The sequence below is a fragment of the Chrysochloris asiatica genome, unplaced genomic scaffold (assembly GCF_000296735.1).
Source record: "Chrysochloris asiatica unplaced genomic scaffold, ChrAsi1.0 scaffold00304, whole genome shotgun sequence".
Classification (NCBI taxonomy): domain Eukaryota; kingdom Metazoa; phylum Chordata; class Mammalia; order Afrosoricida; family Chrysochloridae; genus Chrysochloris; species Chrysochloris asiatica.
Window position 1 is genome coordinate 711410 of NW_006408822.1, and position 24476 is coordinate 735885.

At 40.8% G+C, this 24476-nt stretch overlaps 1 protein-coding gene across 1 annotated transcript in view; it reads left to right on the top strand.

Annotated features, from left to right (window-relative positions):
* Window positions 1-24476, top strand: part of LOC102837176 (chromosome unknown open reading frame, human C20orf194) — a 98184-nt gene that overhangs the window by 12544 nt on the left and 61164 nt on the right. Inside the window, exons 2-11 of the mRNA XM_006874826.1 lie at window positions 2161-2242; window positions 3449-3485; window positions 8180-8267; window positions 9582-9658; window positions 13636-13680; window positions 14048-14093; window positions 15476-15587; window positions 16706-16776; window positions 17766-17816; window positions 19414-19501. Coding sequence (XP_006874888.1) covers window positions 2161-2242; window positions 3449-3485; window positions 8180-8267; window positions 9582-9658; window positions 13636-13680; window positions 14048-14093; window positions 15476-15587; window positions 16706-16776; window positions 17766-17816; window positions 19414-19501 — 697 coding nt within the window. The remainder of the gene's footprint in view (window positions 1-2160; window positions 2243-3448; window positions 3486-8179; window positions 8268-9581; window positions 9659-13635; window positions 13681-14047; window positions 14094-15475; window positions 15588-16705; window positions 16777-17765; window positions 17817-19413; window positions 19502-24476) is intronic.

Below are 24476 nucleotides of genomic sequence, written 5' to 3' on the forward strand. Positions count from 1 at the left end.
TTTGTATTGCATCAACTCCTGGTGCCTTGTTCTTTGTCAATTCCTTCAGTGCACCTTGAACTTCTTTCAGATTAAGGAAAGCTAAAAGAATTTGTTGGCAGCAGGCCTAGCCTAAAAGAATGTCTAAAGGAAATTTTATCTAGAGAGGAAATGATAAGGAATCTTAGGACATCAGGACAGAAGGAAGAAACTGTGATAAAAAACCAATGTGCCGTTGAACTGAATATTTTTAAATGGTTAATTTAAATGAATTTAACTCGAAAAATTTTAACGTAAAAAGAAAATGTGCACACAGATTGTGAATGTTCTGTTCTTAAGTCTTTGTGACTGCAGAGCCAGTGGACTTATATTCATTCATGTAACAGTCCTTACTGAGTGTCCACTGTGTGCCCATTACTATCCTAGGTACAGGAGATATATAGTCACGGTGGAGAGTCAGTGAGGGTGCTGCTTTGGAATGTTTGGAGCAGTAATTTAGCTGGGTTCTTTACATAACTTTCTAAAATAATTGGCAAATGTTATCAAATCTTTGTTTTTAAAAGCACTGAAATTCAGTGAAGTCAAGGGACTTCTGTGAGGTCACAGATACGATCCTGTGCTTGGGGAGCCCGGAATTAGAACTTTTCATCTTCAAGGTCTAGTCCTAGGTAGCATGTCTACCCTTTCCATTCCCATTGTGAAGAATTTGCCTATTAGTAAGTGCCATACAAAGCATACAAGTCCTGTTCTTTGAACAGTTTAACATTACATTTGTAAATTCTGTTGTACCAAGTTATTGTCTAATGAAAATGTCAATAAACTTGATATTAACATGTTCTTAAAATGTATATGTTCAAGTGTGTTTGAGAAATGGCACTTTAAAAAAATCCTTTAGAGAAATTTTGGAAATCCAAGAAATATATTTTTAATTGAGGAAATGATACAAATTAACTGAAAACTAGAAATATGTACATGAGTTTTTAATTCCGGATCATGGCAATATGGCTCCATGTTGACTGCCTTGAGTTATAGATTAATCAGAATAAGTCATTTCAAGGTCACAGACAATGCCATATATTCTGGTGTGACAAATATAACAATAGAAGAAGTAAGTATCAAGTATCACATTCAGCTACTTTTAATATAGGGTACTAATTTACTTTCTGTTCTTGTGGTGGTATTTTTTATTTTGTACTATTCTAGAAATCCTAATGAGATGATGTTAGATTTTCAAAAGAGAGTAGGGCATCTATTCCCATCTATGTGAAAATGTAACTAAGCAGGGGAGAAGAATAAGAAAATAAAAACCACCTCTTCTTATGCAAGGCTTAATGTACATGTTGTTGTTGTTAAGTTCTATCAACTCATAGGGTTTCTGCGGTTTTAAATCTTTGTGGGAGCAGAAAGCTGCATATTTCTCCCATGGAGCAGCTAGCCGCCACAAACCACAGACCTTGTGGTTCACAGTCCAATGCTTATCATGTGGAGCTACTGTGCTTCCTTAATGTACATAGACAAAAGAAATATAGATGGAGGTGGGGACCTAAGTAGCACAGTTCTTTCCTGCGTGGGTGTGTCCAGCACATCTACTTGCCATTTCACCCAACTCTGGGCTGAAGATTAATGAAATTCAAAACCCAAATATGTTTCCTCTTTTTTGCCTTCCAAGTTGTGAATTCATTAGCATCCTAGATTTTCTGAGTACCCTACAGCAACCACAGAATATATTTGTTATTATTGTTGTTAGGTGCCATCGAGTCGGTACCAACTCCTAGTGACCTTATGCACAGCAGAACCAAACACTGCCAAATCCTGAGCCAACCTCACTATTGTTGCCACACTTGAGCCCCAATGATGCTGCCACTTTGCCAGTCCATCTCGCTGGGGATCTTCCTCTTTTTCTCTGACCCTCCACCTTACCAAACAAACCAGCGACTGGTCCCTCTTGACAGTATATCCGAAGCATGAGAATATATACACATTATTAAAACATACACACACACACAAAGATACCATTTTTCTTTTTTAGCATTTTTCCCTTATGTTTTTAAAAAATATTAAATCAGCTGTTGGTGAAATAAAATTGATTTCTGTTAACTATATACTTTTTGTTTCTGTAACAATCATTCTCCAGACACACCTAATTTTTATTCTTGTTTTAATTCTTTTTCTGATACTCAGGTAGCACAGTGTGTCTCGCCAAAGGGACCCCTTGCTTGCTCGAGAACATACTTCTTTGGAGCTACTCACATGCCTTACTTGGGTAAGTCCTTATAAATCTTCTCTCCCATATTATGGGTTCTCCCATAGATTAGAAATTGACTCAAGATTACTACTTTGCTCAGAAGCTCTTGATTCCTAGATTGTAGACCTCTAGCTCCTTTTGGAGTCCTAGTGTGGCACTGTAGGATAAACACTGGACTGATAACTATAAGGGTGGCAGGTCAAACTAGCTGCTCTTTGGAAACCTTTTACAGGGTTGCTGTGAATCAGAATTGACTCAGTGGCACTTGAACACCAACAGCTCCCTCTCAGTACAGCTTGGCAGTTGATTTGCCTAACCCATGTCTTACAGAATACATTTCAGAAGAAAAAGCCATTCAGTTCAGTATATCCTTCGTCTTGTTGTTGTTGTTAAGTGCCATGGAGTTGGTTCCGTCTCATAGTCGACCCTGCACAGGGTTTCTGAGGCTGTAAATCTTCATGGGAGCAGAAGGCCTCATCTTTCTCCGGCGGAGCCTCTGGTAGTTCGAACTGCGACCTTGCGGTTCACAGCCCAATTCGTAACCACTACGCTACCAGAGCTCCTTTGTCTAGGCATGTGTAATTTCCTGTACTCAGTATCAGAGAAAAAGCAAAGATGAGTAAAAGACCTGGTTCATGATTACAGGGCCTAGGGCTATGGAGGAATTTGAATGACCCCGCCTTCTGAGGAAAAGTAGGGAAGGGCCATTGGAGAAGAGTGCCCAGGAGCTGTGAATATTCACAGAAGCAAGGGAAGGTTTCCACGCTATAGTGCTGGGCAGATAGGACTCCTGTCTTGCTACATCAGAAACCAGATAGTTCTCCTGGGTGTTTTATAAGCCAGAAAACTCTACATAGAAAGAAACGTGACTTGTCTCATACATTTAAAAAAGGCAATGCTGTGCCTGCTTACTTATATCTCCTTTAAAAAACTAAATATAATAAGAAAAATATTCCAGAGTCTCAGCTTCTACAAGTCCGCTGGTGTTTCATGGTGATGGTAGTAAAAGAAGAAAATGTAAGACTAAAATATAACGGTCCAGGACGATTCTGGGAGAAGGAAAGTTTCACTGTTGTGTTTATACTGTACGTAACTTAAAAAATTAAAAGAAAAGTAGCTCTTGATATTTCCTTGTAACTAAACTAAGAAATTCTAGCTTCCTTTTGAAATGTTGGCATTTTCTATGACCTTGTTGTATTCTTAATAAATGGTGCTCTTTCACAGGTGATGACAACAAACCGCCCAAAAAAACTGAGCAAATGTAAGTCTTTGTTTCTGTTTTATTTTTTTCTTTCCTAAAGTTGAGTTTATCCATACATTGTGGCTATCTACTCCCTTTTGAGTTCATCAGTGGTTAAGACACCTGGTTTATGAGGCTGCATAAAGCTGTGTAGTTTCCGAGGAGGTCCCCAATCTCTGCTCTCAGTTTGGAGTACAGACCAGAGGACCCTGCCAGCTTTGCTATCTGCTCACCTTGACAGAATTTTCTGCCTGAAGCACCCATGCATATAAATGACATAAGTCTCCTTAATGTTTTCTACATAGTGTTTTTTAAATAGGGACTTTCTTAAACATAAATCATCCTGAAACTCATTGAGAGAATCTGTATGAAACCCTATCTGGTCCAACGAGTATTTCCTCTGGATTTGACCTTGAAGTTTAGAGAACAGAGTTGAGATCAGAACCCAGGCTGTCCATTTTTAGAAAGGTCCTGCTGTTGACAAGGGGGCAAAGTTGTAAAACTTCTAAGACATAACTAACACCTTGATGGAATGAGTCACTAAGCCTGGGGGCTTACAATCATAGACTCAGGGTCTATGGTCACTTGACAAAACGTAGTCCACAAAGACAATGTTCCACATATACTTTGGTGAGTGGTAAATAGGGTCTTAAGAGCTTGTGAGTGGCAATCTAAAGTGCAACTATTGGTCTCTCCCCATCCGGAGAAAAGAAGAGTGAAAAAAATCTAAGACATATGAAAACAATTAGTCCAATGGGTTAATGGAACATGTGAACATCAGTTTCCACTGCTCTGAGACCAGAACTAGATGGTAGCCAGCCACGATTACAAAATACACTGAAAGGGATCACATTAGAAGGCTCTGGATAGAGTGAGAGAGAAATGTGGACAAAACTCAAAATTCTAAGAATTCAGGCTTGCTGGTTAGGTAGAGACTAATGGAATCCCTCAAGACAATGGCCTTTAGTTACCCTTTAGGTCTAGAACAGACCTCAACCTATAGTTCAGTTTTCAAACAATAAACAGGTCTATAAAGGGACAATGACACTTGGGCAGGTATGCACTCCTTAGAATAATCATTTGAGATCAAAAAGGTAACGTTTAGCAAGAATTCAGAAGGCAGGAAGGGTTAAGAAAGAAGAAGGAATAGAAACAGGAAACAGAGAGGAAGTAGGATAAGTGGTATGATAATGTGGGATTGCAGTCAGTGACATGAAGCAAAATATGTATGAGTTGTTGAATAGAAAATGATTTTCTCTTCACCTAATTCCCATTTAAAAGTTAGAAAATAATAAGTAATAAATAAAAGTTACATTTCTACCTGACTTCTCTCCCCCTACTTGTAGCAGGAAACCCAAGTCAGGAAATAAAATCATTAATGCTAAATCTGTTAAATTCCAAGAAGCATTCTTCTTCAGAAATAAACACAATTATATTATTGGAGTCCTGGTGTGAATTCAATTTTATTACTTAAGCTAGTATCCTAGCATAAACCGGTAGGGTGTAGACCAGTGTCTCCTAAGGCCAGCAATGACAGACCACAAAGAATCACCTAAAGAGTTTTTTTTAATATATAGGTTCCCCAGGCCCAATTCCAGAGCTACTGAATCTAAAATTTCTGAAGGTAGGATTCATAAAATTATACTGGAAAAAAATACATACAAGCAATATAATCATAGTAGCATGGTGGCTCCATACGATAAACACTAAACTGCAAACCACTAGGTCAGCAGTTCAAACTCACCAGTCGCTCCAAGGGAGAAAGATGAGGCTTTCTGCTCCTGCAAAGATTTAAAGCCTCAAAAAATCTTTACAGGATCACTATGAGTTGGAACTGACTCAGCGGCATTAAACAACAACAACAACATAATCATACTCTGGAAAATGTGGGGGGAAAAAATCTATCATAGTTCCTTCTTTCTGGCACTATTCCTATAAACATCTTAATGTTCATTTATTAGTACGCATTTAGGTTTTATGTAGCTGTAGTCATATTGCATACAGTTTTTTGGGTTTTGTTTTAAAGGGTTTTCTTCACTTTAGCAACTTTAGTCAACCATTTTCTCATGTTATAGGTGCAGTCTAGCTTTGTAACTGCTTGTGCTTCCCTTGCCAGCTGTGCTTAGCTACTTCCTTGGAACCTCATTCTGGACCCTCACCTCTTCTTAGTTAGATGAGGCTTTCTCAGTCCTTCCAGGAACCTCCACTTGCCTTTTAGAGCCTCATGGATGAGCACCATATATGCACTGCTTCAGGGACTGGTATGGAAGAGTGCTCCTGTTTACATCAAGGGACTCACCAGATTCCAGGGCTGGTGGAACTTGTTCAATCCCAGGGAAGTCATCAGTAACCTTCCCAGCAGAGAGCAGGCCCTCCCTCATCATAAGTCTTATTCCTCCCATCCAGACCATTGTATGTTTCAGTAGACAGGTGGCTTAGGATTGAGTTCTTGTCTGTGGGCCTGTGTAGGAGAAGGCCAAGCAGGGGGAGGCCTAACTAATGTTGGTACTTGGTGGTAGTAGTGGTTGTGTGCCATCAAGTTAGTTCTGATTTATTGTGACTCTGTAGAATTTCTGAGGCTATAAATCTTTACAGAAGCAAAATACCTCATCTTTCTCCAATGGAGCAGCTGGTAGATTTGAACTGCTGGCCTTGCAGTTAGAAGCCCAACTCATAACCCACTTATGCTACTAGAGCTCCCTTTGTTGGTACTTTGTTGTTGTTGTTAGGTGCTGTAGTTGTTAGGTGTTAAGTTCTGACTCATAACAACCCTGTTTAGGATTTCCAAGGAGAGGTTAGTGCGTTTGAACCACCAACCTGGTAGTAAACAGTCCAGTGCTGATCCTACCTTGCCACACCAGAACTCTGTACTTCGGGAGGTTTTAATTAAGCAGAGGGGTTATCTTCACATGTCTTTGGAGTTGGCCTCTATAAAACTTCGCTCTTAGTATCAAAGTGTGGAGGATTCTGGCACTTGAAAGTAGCCGAGCTCACTGTCAGTGTCCCTGCCAGGCCCTTTCCTCTAGGGTGTACCCCTCTGCCGTGGCCATTTTAATCTTTGGGATATGTTGTAGATCTTTGGAGCTGTCATTTTAGTATAAGGACTTTCCTATGCCCTTTTTATTCCACTGAATTCAAGTCTCTTGTGTAAAGTATGGAAATGTGGTGCAGGGACCAAGAAAGAAATGGAAGGAGAAGGTAATGTGATATGGTACATGGAAAAAGCACCAATCTAACTGCACACCTGAGTTCAGGTCTGCCATTAATTTTCTGTGACCTTGAGCAACTTAGTCCACCTTCATAAGCCCTCAGTTGTTTCCCCTATAAAGTGAGAGAATCGGATGAGATCATTTGTGCTTCTTCTAATCTTCAAGCCTCTATCACTTTCCTTTTCCTTTTACAAGATTCTCACAGTCTTAAAAATAGATGTATCATTAGGTAAGTCGTTTTCAGTTCTCTTCTAGGCAGCTTTCCTTGCCTTCCAGGATCTCTTGGATAAGCTCTCTCTGTAAGCTTGGGTCTGTTTTCCCTTATCATCCTCAACCCAAAGCAGTTTTGCCCCTCATTTACTCCCAGGGACATGTCTAAAGACATTTTTGGTTTTCACAACTGGGGTGTTCTACTAGCTTGTTCTGGGTGGATGCCAAAGATGTTGCTAAACATCCTACAATGCACAGGACTGCTCCCTCTCCACATACACACACAAAAAAAAAAAACAAAAAAAAAAATTATTGGGCCCAAATTGCTGAGGTTGAAAATGCCCACCCTAAAGGAGTCTTGGTGTGGCACTGTAAGTTAATGTGCTGGACTCAAAGCTGGTTCGAACCACAAGGTCAGCAGTTCAAGCTCACCAGCCACTCCTCAGAAACCCTATACAGGGGAGCTGTGTGTCAAAACTGACTCAGTGGCACTTAACAACAACAAAGGAAAGTAGGGAGTGTGGGGCTCTACATGATAAGCAGTGGGCTGCAGACCACAATTTGAGCCCACTAGAAGCTCCACAGGAGAAAGATGAGGCTTTCTGCTCCCACAAAGATTTACAGCCTCAGAAACCTTATACAGGGTTTCTATGAATTGGAACTGACTCAACGGCACTCTTTTAAGAACAACAAGAAGCTTGCTTTTTTTGAGAACCTTTTGGCAATCCTCAGTCCCAGTTCTAGCAAAGACAAAGTAAGAAGCCAGAGAGAAAGAGCGAGCTTTGGGGTGGGAAGGAAGTGAGAGATGCCCTCAGAAGCATTCTGTCTGGCAAGCTGCTTGGAGAGTGGTCTGCAGGTGTTTAATTTGAATTTCAGTGGAGCCTATTCATTCAAACTGGGTGATCTCTCTTGCCCCTTGAAGTCCCAGGAGCAGCCAACCTTCAGCATGTCTGGTGGGGAGATGATATGAAGGTGTGGCATACTTGCCCTGAAAATGGAACAATCTGTCTTGATGTGCTGCACAAAAAGGGGTCAGGACACCCACATAGTTTCCTCCTGTGAGTCCTGTTGATCATTGGAGCAGAACTTTGCTTTCCCTAAGATGAGTTAACAAGAGCAAAGTACAAACAAATCAGTTAGGGCACATGGTTTTTAAAAGGTTTAGAAATCAATGATTTTCATTTTTATACTTATTTTATTTAAAAATCATTTCCATGGAGAATGTCATTTATGTCCATGCAGCTGTTGATGAAACCCTGCAATGTTGTAGTTAACCTTTATTTTTTGTTTTTAAAGTAGGCTCTTATCCCAGGTATATGCTGCTGTTGTTGAGGCTGTTCTGGCTGGTATTGCATGCTATGCTAAAACTTCCAGTCTAACAAAGGTAATTGAAATACCATGGTTCTCTTTCTTTAGTTGTTACATTAACGTGAAACTTCCTCTCCATCTGTTTATTCTTTGGATACCTTGTGGTACTCAACTTTGTGTGAGGTTGGGCCTTGATGGAGCTGGCCCCAGGTAGAGATGCCTTTGGAATGCTGAGCAAAGCCTGTGTCTGTGCTTTTGTTTTGAGTGACAACTAACCAGCATTTGTTTGTAGACCTCAGGCTGTATTAAAGAAAAACCATTCTACAACATGGGAGAAAAGTTTGTGAGAAAATTCCATTATCTCCTCATTCCATTTTTCTATGAACTTTTTGAAACCCCATTGTTCTGCTAATAGTTTTAGTAAGGCTTTAAAATTTTTTTTAAATTTAAATATAGATTATTCTGTGAATTTTAATAAAATTAGGTTTGTTTTGAGCTGTTTAGTTTGAATTTTCATAGGATGGTGTTTTTCAAAAAAGCCCCTAAAGAACAGAAATTCTGACTTGCCATTCCTAGACAGTCATGTGTGTTCTCATTCTCTGACCATTATTTTCCTTGCTGTTTTGTGGTTAACCTGCCCTGCTGAGTTGGGTTCCTATATGTGACCCAGTAAGGAGATGAGAAGAGTCGCCTTGATGCCCCCCCAATGCCAATAGACCTTTCTGAAGGAAGCTGTTTGAGATTGGAAAGGTTGTGTATGATGTAGTAGATGCAGAGAGACTGTAATTGTAGTCACCATCTCCTACCATCTCCCCTCCTCACTGAACTCCAATCCCTGGTACTGACATAGGACTTCTCAGCCCTTCAGCTGCTGTGTGACAGAAAGCTTATGCAATGCAATGGGATGTCATCAGTACTCACCCCTTTATTGTTGTTGTTTTTTAACTGACCTTTTCTAATTCTAGCTCTTTAAATACTCTTGGCATCTGGAAGGAACTCTGAGGGCAGTAGTCCTCTTTAGGGTTGTGGGAGAGGGGAAAGTGTAAAGTCACCTAGAGAACTTTTCCAGACCTCACACTAGCTGATGCACAGTGTCTCCCCTGGAACCAACTCAGCAGGTTACAGCTCTCAGGTGGATCAAGTTCTAGTACCCACTTGTGTGAAAGAAGTATTTTTCCTGTGAACCCAGCCTGAAGAAAGCAGGCACCTGTTTCTCTTACCACAGTACATTTTCATTTGTGACTGTTGATGTGTACAAAGTAGTCACGTAAAGGGGAGGAGCAGTGTTCTCCCAGTACATGTTAGAAGGCTCATTCTCTCTCTGAGTGCTGTTCATACTTTTTCCTGTTGTGAAAGCTAATTGCCTCTGTTTGTGTTCTTGGTTTTACAGGCCAAGGAGGTAGCAGAGCAAGCCCTGGGATCTGGGTTAGATTCCTATGAGTTGATGCAATTTAAGACAGCCCTACGGTAGGCAATGGCCGCTGTTTTCTAAAAGGCACTTTTTTCAATGTTTGCTTTAAAATAACAGACTTTTCTTTCTTGCATTTATATTTGGTATCCCCTTTGAAAAATATTCCAGTAAATTAATAGACTGTGTGAAGGAAGATCATTCATGATCAGGGCTTTAATTAAGAAACCCAACATCGAAGATCCAAACATAAAGAGTGATATGAGAAGAAGTCCCACACATGTCCTGAGACTGGATGTGAGGCAGATGAACACAAGAACCACAGGAGGGAGACCATAGACCACAGAGGTTGCAGGAATGAAAACTGAGGATGTGAGTGGTGAGGCCAAGACCTGGGCACATAAAGACAGTCATTCTTAGAAGAGATTTGCCCTGTGCTTCTCAAGTCACAGAAACCTTGAGCCTGGGAGTGTTTCAGGATCTAGACCAGAGGTGGGAAACCTTTTTTCTGACAAAATTTATAGCCTCATTTGTAGGCCATACAAAATTATCAACTTGAAAATTAGCCTGCTGTATTTGATCAAACAATTAACTTGCCCCTAATGTAATGGCCGGAACTGTGGTTGCCTTGGTAGGGCCAGACCAAATGATTTCCTGGGCCTAATATGGCCTGAGGCTGGACGTTTCCCACCCCTGGTCTAGACAGTCTGGGACTCTGGCTTGCTAACAGTCTTGACATGTCTCCAAGCCAACACATCACAGTGGGTCTCTGTGTGGTTTCCTTCTGAAGCTAAACATTCACAAACAAGGCCACTTAACCCACTGCCCCACCTTCAGACCACTTTGTACACTTTTATGCAAAGGAGACAATATTGGGGAGTTTCCTTTAGAACACTTCTGGGTTGTGCCTTATGTTGCCTCAACTCCAGACCTCATATTTTCTTATATCTGTAGTCCTGCATAGTGGGAAGGAACATTTAGAAAGATGTCAGTCAGTTGATCTTACTGTTCTGAGAGTTCTCTTGCTACAGCTCTAGGAATGGCACAAAAAGCCAAAACCACAAAGAGCTCCCAGCTCTGCCATAGGGCTGTTACAGGAAGTACCAGTGTCTTTTTGCCAGTTGAAGCATTATTCCAAGTCACACTGGCTTCCTACCCATGATAACATTGTATCACCCTTTTGGTGCAAGACTAAAGGCTTACCACTTCAGACCTCATTGTCCCTTATTCTTCTGGGTCTTGTTTCTCTGACCTAAAAAGGGGAGGAACAGGGGAAGCTTGTTCCCTAAAGGCCTGCATTGTCTATTCCTAGGAACCTGGGTTTGAGAAAGCTCCATTGCTTTCTATCTGTGTGACCTTAAGCAAGTCAGGGAGCTCACTGTGCAGCTATTTCTTCATCTGGAAAATTGGGGTGTGTTTCCTTGCAGAGTGGACATTGAGTGCTTGACATGTGAATGTTCGCTACTGTTGTAGCAAGGGTCTGCGCTATTGCCATAGACATGGTCGACGTAGTCATTCCACTCGTCCTTCCCTTGGGCCTTTGCCTCCTTTCAATCCAAGAGCCCCCCTGGCCTGGGTATCTCACCCTAGTTGGAGGAAGGAACAAAGAGAAAGCACCAGGCAATGAGAGGAGAGTCACCCAGGGCAGGTCCTCCTCCTAGGGCCCCACCACTTCCTCTCCCCACAAGGATGACTTCACCAAGTACCCTTTAACTCCATCAGATTAGCAGATCTTCTGAGAGGGCAGGGAGGGGATAGCCATGAATTAGCACAAGAAGTCAGTGTGCATCTGACCAGTGCTTATTAAAGTAAGAAATTAAACTTACATGCTTTAGAAACTTTCTCTTTTAAGAAATACTGATGGGAGATGGGAATGGAAGACAAGGCGGATGGGAAAACAATTATGCAGGTTTGCATTGGCTAAGTGGGACACAGGTAAATACTGATGTATGCACAACCTTGAAACAACAGGGCTCTGGGATGCAGGGATTGAGACATGGTTGGAATGGGCAAAAGGGGGGGAAATAATGTTAAGAAGATTTGCTGTCTTTGGAATCTTGGTTTCCCTGGCATACCATTATAAAACAGATAATTGAAGGGGAGAGAAAGGAATAGCCAGAAATATCACCATAGAAAGCTTGTAAGTCCATCTTCTGCCTATAACTGATTGGAATACCTAAAATAGGGATACAATGTGCCCAGTGAAGGAGACTTCCTGCGGAGCCTCTACATTGCTTAAGACCATAGGTGGAATCCTGAACTGCATCCAGAATCTTCTGAGGTGGGAAATTTCCACTTGAATGGACAAGGAGATCAGACTGGAGCGGCTAGAAGAACAGAAGATACTTCTTGAAAGAAAGACCGACAGGAAAAATGAAAAAACAATAACGGCAATCTGACTGATTACTACAAGAACAAGCAAGTTGCTCGCCTAAGAGACATCAAGGCAAATGGTCGGGTCAAGGCAAACCCCCTTCCAAGACTTAAGACTCAATGGGAATACACGAGCAGACATGCGCTCTGATTGGTGACCATGTTGGTCACCGATAAGGGGAAGTGAGGGAAAAACAGCAATGAAGCTGTGAGTTAAGTCCTACAATGTTCAATAGACTCCTGTGAACCCAGGTGGAGACCTGGTTGGCCAGTAGTGTGGCAAGACTTGGGGACTCTTGGGCCCAGAGTCAGTGACATAGTCACAGAGGACTAGAGTGGAGAGTGAAGCATCCAGCTGATAAGAAATGAGGGAATATGCATCAAAATACCCACACTTGCAGATAATACCCACTTGACCTGGCTTCAATGACTGGATGATCAGAGCTCAACTAGAAGAAGTAAAAAGGGGGGAAAAAAAAGAGTAATCTGATACAATTTGATGAATTTGACCTACGCCTATGGATGCAATAGTTCAAAAGAGGGAACAAATCTTTACAGCGAGGATCATTCCCACCCCCTCCATACACAGAGTAGACAGGGATGGGCACTTGGACATTGGCTACCCAAAATGGGGGGCTACAAAGGCAATAAGTGACTGGCTTACAAGCTTTCAAGAGGGAGCCTAGATCCAGAGGACATGGAGGAAGGTAGAATCTCCACTGCGTAGTATCCAATCTGCCTAGGCAGGGCTGATTAAAGGAGATGGGATAGGTCTCTTGTGATACAATAGTGAATAATTGTTATGAGGACTGACTGTGAGGGTTGGAAATGTAAAGGTAGACGTTTTGTAGCAAGGAGGGGAGTGATTGACTTTGCAGTCCAGGAGCCAAGGTCCCTGGGACCATCAAGGGAGAAGAGTGGAGAGTGGGACCCTACCCAGAGAAGCAGTGATGCCAGAGATGGAGGCAGAAACAATGACGTGGAGAGATGGAGCAGCTGGGGACTCTAGACCCAGAGAGGGAGTTGGGCTGCGAACGACAGGGAGGCAGGCTTGCAGCGTATACCCTTTGGTTGGTTGATGATGCATGGAACGGATTGTAACCAATGCAGTGAAATGATATACGATAGTATGAATGTAAAACTAATTTTCTCCCATGTACACTAACATAATTCACAATAAAACATTTAAAAAGAAAAGAAATACTGATGCCAGGGGATTTTCTGGTTATTCCTCAGTATGTTCAACTCTGGCGCTCTTCCTGACCATGCCCCTCATCCCACAGCACTTGGCTGTGGATAGCAGAGACGTGACCTATGCTTAGGCTCAGATCAGGGATTGCAGCTTGACCTGAAGGTGGTCAACTGTAGCCAGCATTAGTCCTGTCATATAGTTCTCTCTGGCTCTGATCTAAAAATCAAGACAGTTCTGAGGATCTATACACAGGCAGAGCCCTGACGGAAATCAAATCCTAGCCCCACACCTGCCAGTGGTGTGAGACACAGTGAAAGGTGACTTATGTATCCTGTGTAAGACAATGAGGACACACACTTTGCTGGGTGGCTGTGAGGGTCCAGAGCAGGTTTGCTGCAGAAGGATGCCAACCCAGTAGTCATCAAGAGCAGACTGACTTTATTTTTGTTTTGTTTTGCTTTTGGTCCACAGCTCTAAGATGGCTTTTCATATACATGCTGTGAATAATCAGGGAAGGTAAGTGTATGGCTGTGGTTCATCCTCATCTGGGACAAGTTTTAGACGCAAAAAAAGAGAAGGGCTGCTTTGTAACTGCTGGCTTGGATGTTCTCGGAGTTGCGCACCTGGCAGTGTCATCACTTCAAGTCTGGTCGTGTCTGTGCTCCCCTGAGACCCTCTAATCTGAGTACTGCTTACTGAAAGCTGAGGGGGAGGGCCTGGACATAATTCATGCCAAGTGGCCTTCATATTAATCTACATAAATGCAGTTCAGTGTTTTGAAAGTTTCTGAAGGAAATTTGGGTCTATGTGTTAGCATAGCCACGGTGAATGAGAACAACATAATGTTTTAATGTATCTTTCTCCCATCTTTTTCTTCTTGTAGAATTGTACGTCTGGATAGTGAAGATAGTTTATACTTTGTGAAGACGGTAAGCAGAACTGTTACAGGTTAGATGCTGTGCATGGCCTGTAGAGTGATATTTACAAGGGGTAAGGCAGGATGTAAATGGGCAGCCCAGACCTTACATAAGGAAACTGGCCTATTCTCAGAGCCATCCCAGCCATAGCGGTGGTGGACCTCGCTTTATGAAGGTGCCCATGTAGCTGTATCAGACCCAGCCATACCCCATGCCTAGGGACCAGAGTTTAACTTCATAAACTTCATAAACTTCTGAGTTTATGAAGACTTCCTCCAAGTGGTTGAGATTGCTCAAGTAGCATATGGAAATGTGAACTGAAGATGATGTGAGCCTACCTCAGCAGTGACTAGGAAGTTTTCAATGATTTGTCTGTGTTTCAGGGTCTTCATTGATGCTCTCAACAAGGATGTAGTTCTCCAGCTAAGTGGGGTAGTCAGAGTAGAGCTTTCTGTGTGTTGGGTGCATGCTGCTAGACCAGAGAAGTAGTTTAGAGATGCACTGAGATACTGGTCTTCTCAGCCCCATTGTAGACTGGCATGGCCTAGGGATGCAGAATTTCCAGGCCAGTGATTACCAGTCACAAACCATTTACCCCAGTACATCCTTGCAAGAAGGTTGCATGAGAGGATAGTGAGCATCTAGCCATGCCTCTAGTTGAAATATTTGAATCTGTTTGTGTCCACTGCCTGAGCCTTAATTCCAGTGAGCTTTTGGTTATGGGGAACTGGAGGACACAAGTTTGGATGGCTCAGTGCAGATACATCCCCACCACCATCACCAGTAGAAAATCAGCTCAAAGTTCCTGTTGGTGGTGGCATCTCATCTACAGAGTACCGTACAACAAAAGTCTTATGGCTATAATTTACATCTTTGTAATAAGGATGCCCCATGTATCTCTACGCATTTTGTGTTGATGTTCTTTTAGAATCAGTTTAGTCTTCTTTGTGACATCAAGACTTTGAGAAATGCTTACTGATATTTAGGCAATAATATTGTCTCTACTTCCTACTTGCTAGACTTTATAAACTCCCTGACTCCCTCCTTGGACTCTTGTGCAGTGCTGCTGAAGGTGCCTTGACAGTAGTTAAGTGATTAGGAAATAATTAATGGAATCCAGTAGACTCATACTGTTAATTTAAGGAATATATTCAGTAGCAGCAAATAAAATAGAAAAGATGAGGAGGTATGTTAGTGCTTTCTGCCCAAATCCTGTTCTCCCTTCCAAGCAGAGATGAAGTTCTGCCTCTTCTTGAAACCTTCCCTATTGGTTTATTTCTAATATTCTTTCACAGTATGTCTTAAAGCAGTATTTCATGATCTCTTTCTTATAGATCTCTTCCTGAAGGCTTAAGGCTAGTGACTGCTCTCACTCTGGTTTCTCTTTGATACAGGCTTGTATGACTGTCTATGATATTCCTGACTTGCTGGGAGGAAGAGGGTGCTTAGGATCTGTGGTCTTCTCAGAATCATTTTTGACATCTCAGATATTAGTTAAAGAAAAAGGTACGTGGTATTGGAAAGCAAAACTGAGGGGGTTTTTTAGGCAGGGGAAGAGGGGTGCAGGGGAACAAAACAAACCATCAGTCAGAAGAGCAGCAATAAACTAGTAAAAAAATTAGAACAAACTGGTAGAACTGTTAAAATTAAGGATAAAACAAAACAAGCACACTGCTATCAAGCCAATTCCAACTCATAGCTACCCTCTATAGGGTTTCTGAGACTGTACTATAAACCTTTATGAGAAAAGACAGCCTCATCTTTCCTCATCAGCAGCCGGTGAATTTGAACCGCCAACCTTGAAGCCCAACACCTAAGCCACAGTGCCACCAAAACTCCTTATAAGAAATACCCTAATTTATGAACAGTTCTTGTGAAATGCCGTCAAGACGATTCCAACCCATTGCCACCCTATATATGCTTTCTGAGGAGTGGCTGATGAGCTTAAACTGCTGACCTTGCAATTCTAACCAACTTTGCAGGCTAGCTTATTAACCCACAGTGCCACACAAGGACTCCACTTAATAATTAGAGAAGCATAATCTACCCAGCGGAGATACAGATAGAAAGATAGATAGATACACATGATAGATAGACACACAAAGGGGTTTCAGAAACTTCATGGTACTATTCTATTATTTTTAATTGCATTTTTCCACAACATTTTTAAAGCCCTCTTCATGTGTGTATATATTTATTTATTTACTAATATGCACCCTCGCAAGTAATCACTAGAAGCAGCAATTTAAACCAATAATTAAACTTTTTTTATCAATTATGTTGACAAAAAAAATTTAAAGAATGATTATATGCAGTGTTTATAGGATGACTGATACACTGTTTGAGTTTTTATATATAAATGTAATACTTGGATAAAAATTAAAAGTAAAAATAAAAATAATTCCCAGGACTCTTCATTTAAATATGTATTTTGTGTGTGTAAAAATAATAATGTTCATCACATAGGCAAACCCTTGTGTCTCTTCTCATCGCTTTCCCCATCCCCATACAAGGAAGTTTTCCTTAAGCTCCTGAGAAAGAGAATAGACATTAGTCATCTGGGACCTGCCTGTGGACTCAGGTGGTGGTAGGGAGTAACTTGTGTGTCTGTGGTCTTCCTACAGATGGCACTGTTACCACAGAAACCAGCTCCATAGTCCTGACTGCGGCCATACCCAGATTCTGCTCCTGGCTGGTTAGTATCATTCTTCTGATGGAAGTGGCAGTAAATGTGACTAAACCAAGGGCATTTAAGAAGAGCCTCTCCATTGATGTCAAATCTTGAACTATTGTTCAGGAATGGAGGTTTCACTCAGCTTTTTCTTTAAACAAACTAATTTATTTAGTTTTCTCATAATCTTGGAAAGACATTTTTTTAAAAAGGAACTAAATATCTGTTGTTCAGTACTGTGTAGTCAGCTGACTCACTTCAACCCTGAAGAGAGTTTCCAGGTAGCAACTGGTGAGTTTGAACCACTAAACTTTTGGTTAGCAGTCCTGTGGTTGTCCTACAGCATTATACCAGGACTTTTGGGTCCCTGTTAAATTGTGAAAAGAAGAAATTAGCACTCTTATTTTACTGATGAGGAGACTGAGGGCTTAGACTTTGAACAGTTCAAGGTCACACAGTGAGTGAGAAATTAAGCATGTGGCTTCCTTCTTTGGTCAGTGGTTGCTGCAGAGTTTTGACAACAGTTCTCTCTACTTGGCAGGCCCATCTTCCTCAGTGAGACTTGGCTGGAAACTCTGGGAACACAGAAAGCAGTAAACAGTGGATTTGGAATAGTCTCAGGACTTATTTAATTCAGTTTATATTCTGTTTCTGTGGTTCTGATATGGTTTGAAAAGAACAAGAGTTATTCTCAAACATGGCTTGTATTTTAATAAGAGCACACTCTGAAAATATTTTAATATATTATCTTTCCTTCATCCCTAAAACTAGTAGTGTTTCTCTAAAGTGGAATTTAAGTATGGACTAACCTAACACATCCTCTCCAAATATCACAGGCTTGAGACCCACCATGACTGTGGACCCTGATTTCTGATGACCAGCAGCCAGTTATGCCAAGGATTTGACAGAGAGGCTACCCCTTCGGTCTCCGGGAAATACTTGAACACAGGGAGAGACCCAGCAGGGTTTTGTCTTTCATGTAGTTAATTAATCTGCATTCTTTTTGGCCACAGGTAGAAGATAATAAAATAAAATTGTCTGAGAAAACCCAGCAAGCAGTGAGGGTAAGCAACCTTCTTATTTTCAGTGTTAACATAGTATATAAATAATTTAGAAAAAAATTCAGATTGTCATCTTATGCTATTTAAAGGATTTGTACACGTTTGTTTTCAGTTCCTATTTGTACTGTGTCCATTCCCAGCAGAGTTCTAGAAGTAACCATTTATGGGGGAGCACAATAAGAGGGATTCTTTTTTGCCTTATAAACCTTCTGATGTTTTTTTTAAAATCACCTAATACTAATTTTGGAGACCTGGTGTGGCACTGTGGGTTTAATGCATTAGACTGCAAAGTCGGTTTGAACTGCACTTTTGCTGGTTCAGGCTCACTAGTTGCACCTCAGAAACCCTATACAGGGTCGCTATGAGTCAGAACTGATTCAATAGCATTTAACAACAACAATACTAATTTTATTATTATAAATACTACTTATGTTAATATTATTATTTGTGGTGTGGATGAAAGATGGACAGAATTGGAGCCCAGGTAGGAAGTGGGAAGAGTGCTGTTACATCGAGCGGATTGTACTATTGTCATAAAACAAAACAAAACACGTGTAAACTATAAATGAGTTTTCCATACAACAGTTTATATGACATTAGTGCAATCTCCTCAATGTAATAGCACTCTTCCCACTTCCTCTCTGGGCTCCATTTCTGTCCATCCTTCTTTCCTGCCTTCTGAGCTGTGTTTTTGGTCAAATGCTGCTCCAGTGGTCCCATTTGGTTTATTGTTCTGACACCTAAAACTAAAACCCACTAGTATCGAGTCAATTCTGACTCATAGCAACCTGGTGTAGGGTTTCCAAGATTATAAATCTTTACAGTAGCTGTAGACAACCTTATCTTTCTCCCATGGAACAGCTGGTGGTTTTGACCCACTGACCTTGAAGTTAGTAGCCTAACGCCTAACCCACAGCACCATTCTGTTACCTCTTGTAGTTATTGTTGTTAAGTGCTGTCAAAGCAACTGTCTCAAAGTGACCCTGAACAGGATTTCCTAGGAGTAGCAGGTATGTTTGAACCAACAACCTGTGGTTTTCAGTCCAGTGTTTATCCTACAGTGCCACACTAGGAGTCGTTCTGACACCTGTTGTTTGTTATTAAGTGCTATCAGTTCCAACTTATAGTGACCTTGTATAGGGTTTCTGAGGAGTGACTGCTGAGTTTGAACTGCCAACCTTGCAGATCAAACCGACCCTGCAGTCAGATAGAGTGCTTATTCTACAGTGCCACACCAGGACTTTCCTTCTGACACCTAGAACAATTTAAAAGCAAATCCCAGACTTGCCTAGTCAAGTAGAGGTGAGAGGTTAAGGCTTCAGGCCAAGGAAAAACTGCTTCCAAATTTCACAGAGGATATAAATCCACTAGAACATGGACAAGCCTAACAGGCTTCAGTGCATGGGCTCACAGACAACTTAGCGTTCCCTACCTCAGCACAAGTCAAGTATGCCAGTAGCACACCAAAGACCATGTCAGAAGTAGAGTTTATCTGAATCTGACTCGGCATCTTTATAGATAGGCAAAATTGGGCAAGAATTTTGATTCTGTGAGTGATTGTGCTAAAAATATCACCTGCTCTTTTTGTTTTGTTTAATAGGAAGATGAGTGTTTCCTGGGCACCTTTCTAACAGGAGGGGAAGGAGCATATCTTTATTCTAGCAGTCCACAGTCCTCACCTGAGGAAGGTAAGCAGCTCTGACTTTTCTGTCCTTGAACTCTGTCCAGGTCCCCCTTCTTACAGGTATCCGCATGGGTGTTGTGATTAATAATACGTCTAGTGTTTGTTGAAAAGGTTGTTGGTGTAGAAGTGTTTTCTTAGAATTTTCCTCTCTTGATCCTCACCTTGCAGAGGAGGAAACTTGTGCTAAAACGGGCTGGCTTGTCCCAGTACTGCACCTCTTGCTGTGCTCCTGAGATTTGTTCTCAGAAAGGTTGAGAACCACAACATGTCCAGAAATAGAATCTGTGGACTCAAACAAAAATCTGAATTGGTTTTCTACTGCTGTGTAATAACTTAATAACAAGTAGAGTAGCTTAGCATAACACCCACTTATTATCTCACAATCCTGTATTCAGAACTCCAGATAGACTGGCTGTATTCTTTGCTTAGGTTTCACAGGTTCAAGTCAAGGTCCCAGCCTTATCAAGAGGCTCTGGTGAAGCAGTCATTTCCAAATGCTTCCAGGTTGTTGGCAGGATCCAGTTCCTTGTAGGACTGAGGTCCCCCATTTTCTTGTTGCATGGGCACTTCTCTCAGCTCTTCTTTCCAGAGATCTTTGCTTAGTGACCCCCTACATCTCAGCAATGGAGAGCCTCCCTTGTGGAGGTTCAAATCTCTCTCATATTTTGAATCGTATAATTTGCTCTTTTGCTCCCAGCCAGAAAAAAACTCTCAGCTTATAAAGGACTCATGTGATTAGAGTAGGCCGCCTACCCAGATAATCTTTCTTTTGCCATATAACGTAACATGGTTACAAGAGTATAACACCAGGGGTGAAGGTTATGGGGACCATCTTAAATTTCTGCCTGCCACAGTCTGTCTTCTGGCCCCTAGAAAAGACTTCTCTCCCACATGCAAAATACAGTCTCCTTCTCCCAAAGGTTCAAATCTCATTACAAGTGTCAGTTCAATTCCTAAATCTCATCAAATCTAAAATCTTACTATCTACGTTTTCTAAATCAAGTATAAATGAGGCTCCTGAGTTTATTCCTTTAAGTGCAACCCCTGAGAGCCATTCCTTTCCATCTGTGGACCTGTGACTGAAGAGATAAATGATCTGCTTCCTACTTTCCAAGTGTACAAGGGAGAACTGGCCTAAGATAAGTTATAGATATTCAGGTTCAAAAAAATGGGGAAATGGCAGGTCAAAAGGTGTCATCAAACCCTGGAAATAGTCAACCCTGGCTCTCAGCTCTCCCAACTGGACTCTTGGTTTCACCTCTGAGCTCTTTGGTTTTGCTTTCTAAGTTCCTGGCTCTGTTCCTGAGGCTATGCTCTGTCATCCTTTTTTTTTCATGAAAAGTAGCCCATGTTTATAGTTGGATCTCTGTGAGTCCAGAGCACCTAACAACAACATATCTGGATAGGTTTATCAGCCTGTTTCCTGCCAATAGAATTTGGTGGAAGGAGACAAGTCTCCTTTCATTCTGAGCCCTCTAAGAGTGTTTCTGCTGATATAAAATTCTCAAGTACCTTGTGGGTCTTATGTAGATTTCACAAAGATTGACTTCCATGCTCAGATTTGGCTCCCTCAGAATAACATATTCTTTCCCTATTGGATATAGCCTTCTTGTGGAGGCGGAATTCTGACCTTCACAAATTCCTCAACTTCTTCTTAGCAATTTCTCATTCTGGCTAATTTGTTCTTGTTGAAAATATTCTGTCCTATGGCAAATTCCTTTGCCTGTTCTTGCATCACTGGTTCAGCGTCTGCTCCTCCATTTACTTAGAAGACAACGGAGTTCTGGGTTTTGATCCACATTATGATGGGGTGATAATAAAATTTGTTACCAAGTCTGTGGTACCTAAGTACTGCGGTGGCTGTGTACCATGGAGTTGGTTCCAGCTCATAGTGACCCTGCGCATAAGGTTTCTGAGGCTGTAAATCTTTAAGGTAGCAGAAAGCCTCATCTTTCTCCTGAAAAACAGCTGGTAATTTCAAATTGTTGACCTTGAAGTTAACAACCCAACTCATAACCACTGTGCTACCAAAGCTCCTTTACCTATGTACAGCTCCTGCAATTCTGCCTTTCCAGGTCCTAGTGTAGAAGATATGGGTTAGGAACATTTGCTGAAGGCACAGGAGTGTGGCAATGCTACCTACCAGCCTTTGGACAAGATTGTGTAACTTTTTAAAAAGTAGGTGTAGGCACAAAGAGAGGTGCTTGTGCTTTGGTGTAGGGGAGCCAATTATCATATTTATCAAAGATATTGGCCAGAATTAGTGTTAGTACTTCACAACCTTCTTAGAAAAATAATCTTGCATTGTATTATAGGTTATCCAGCAAGATTCCATGTGCCGTGCCCGGAGGTCTTTGGTCAAGAGTAAAGGGCATACCTAGCTACTTTCAGGGTCTTGGTGTAGTCACTCTTCCCGCAAGCCTAGATTTCAAACTTTCTTCATTTCTGAGGGAAATGTAGTTTGAGGGAGATGGTTTTCAGGGGCAAGAAAATCGCATAGCAACAAAGATTTTACAAAAGCTTTCTCCACTGGTTGTTTGTTAACTGTGGCATTCAGTCTGGGTTTTGTGGAGCTTGAATATCACACAGTTTGGGAGCTCTCAATGAAAATAATAAAGAATTGTTCGGATTCCTCTCAGGGCCTCAAAAGCGGCCTTAGGCAAGGAGTCTTAAAGCTTAAATGTGTGGTAAATTTGCTTCTAGCTGAGACTTTGATGAACTTGAAATTTTTCTGTTCCCATCCCCTGAGGGCACTTGTCTTGAAGGCTCCTTCCTTGATCTTAATATCATGAGTCCCACAGAAGTTGAAAACATGCCTGAGGTCTTCTGATTTTCATTCCAGAGATGTTGCACTAGGCCACTTACTGATAAGAAGAATGGTGCTTCCTTGAAATGCTCCCAGCTCTGGGACCTATCTCACTTTCCCAGTTAGTGACTTCTCCTATCATGAGGTTTCTTATTATGTCACTTCCCTTTCACTCATGCCCTTCACTGACCCTTCTCTTCCCTGCCCTGCTGGTCTTGGCCCAGCAGAATACCTGAGCCTCGGGAACCCACATTCAAGTTTGATCATGTATGCCCGTAATCCAAAACAATGTCTTGTTTTTTAACATAATGAATACAAATGAAATTATAGTGTGTATATTCTTCTGGGATTTGCTTTTTTGCTTAATATTATGTTCCTGATTCTTATTTTGTGAAAAGCCTCTTCAGGTTTATTCATATTTCCCTTTGGATTATTTATCTTTCTGTGGTTGAGTTGTAGGGTCTCTTAATAAATTTGGGACGTCAATCCTTTGTCAGTTATGCATATTATAAGTATATCTTCCACTTTGTGACTTACCCTTTTATTTATGATATTTAAAAAACTGTTTATTGTGAATCATGTGAAGATTCTTCGTGGGAGAAAGATGAGGCTTTCTGTTCCTGGTGAAAATTTAAAGCCTTGGCAATCTATACAGGTTTGCTGAGTTGGAGCCAACTTGATGGCACTTAACAGCAAAAAAAGTGAATATAGGTTTATAATAGACTTATATGTAGTGAACAAGTTCTCCATCTTTTTCCAAGATATCTTGATTGTTCTTGGCTCTTGGTGTTTATTGACATTTTGAAATTGTTTTGTCAAGATTATCAAAAACCTGTTGAATGTTTTCTTAAAACTTAAATATTAAGAGCTTCCTGGAGCAAATTGACAGTTTAACTATGTCAATTAAGTAGATCTGAGGTTTTCAAGCCATGAATATGGTATCTAATTGTTGTTGTTGTTGTTGTTAAGTGCCATCGAGTCGGGTCCGACCCATAGTGACCCTGTACAGGGTTTCCGAGGGTGTAAATCTTTACGGGAGTAGAAAGCCTCATCTTTCTCCCGCGGAGCGACTGGTAGTTTCGAACCGCTGACCTTAAGGTTCGCAGCCCGATTCGTAACCACTACGCTACCAGAGCTCCATGTCTAATGTCTTTGAATATAATTTTCTCCGTGTTAGATTTATATCTTTCTACTTTATATCTTTCTTATTATTGTAAATCATATATTTTACAGTCATGTTTTCTGTTTGCTGCTTGTTTATCTAGGGTTAAATTGGCAGGACTGTAATTGCTGGTTACAAGATAATTATACTCAATCTCATATTTTAGACAAGGGAGATTCGAAAGTTTATGGGAAAAAAATCCATTTTACTATGAATTTTATAAAGCCCACTTGAATTAATGTATTAATTAATCCTTTAACTTTGCTAAATATTTTATAAGTCTAGAATCTTTGAAGTGTAAACATGGACACTTATCAACTATGAGTTTTGATGGTCTTATTCCTTCCTTTTCAGTGCTTATTCTGTATTTTTCTGCTTTTACTGACTCAGACCATCAGTATACCATTGAACAGAAGTGATAATAACAAGCAACCTTGTGTTATTCCTGTGTAACAGAGCATGCTTTTTGTATATTTTAGTATTTTTTATAGAATTTGTAGATATCCTTTATCTATACAAGAAAATTCCCTTTCATATTACTAAATTTATGGAATTTGCCAGTTTCTTGAGTTTTATGCCTTTTTTTTCTGTTTTTTCACTTTTTTCCTTTAATCACAATAAACATTAAGTTTTTACCTAATGATAAATCAGTTTTACATTCGGAGAATGAACAAAAGTAATCATGAATATTATAATTGAATATTATACAACAATATAAGATATGTGCCCATTCCAAAGAAAGGTGATCCAACAGAATATGGTAACTATCCAACAATATCATTAATATCACATGCAAGTAAAATTTTGTTGAAGATACTTAAAATGGCTGCAACAGTGCATTGTCGGGGAGCTACCAGAAATTCACATTGGATTCAGTCAGTAAAGGACATGGAATGAGGGATGATCATGACTAATCAGATGGATCTTGGCTAACAGGAGAGAATACCAGAAAGATGTTTACCTGTGTTTTATTGACTGTGCAAAGGCATTTGACTATGTGGATCATAAACA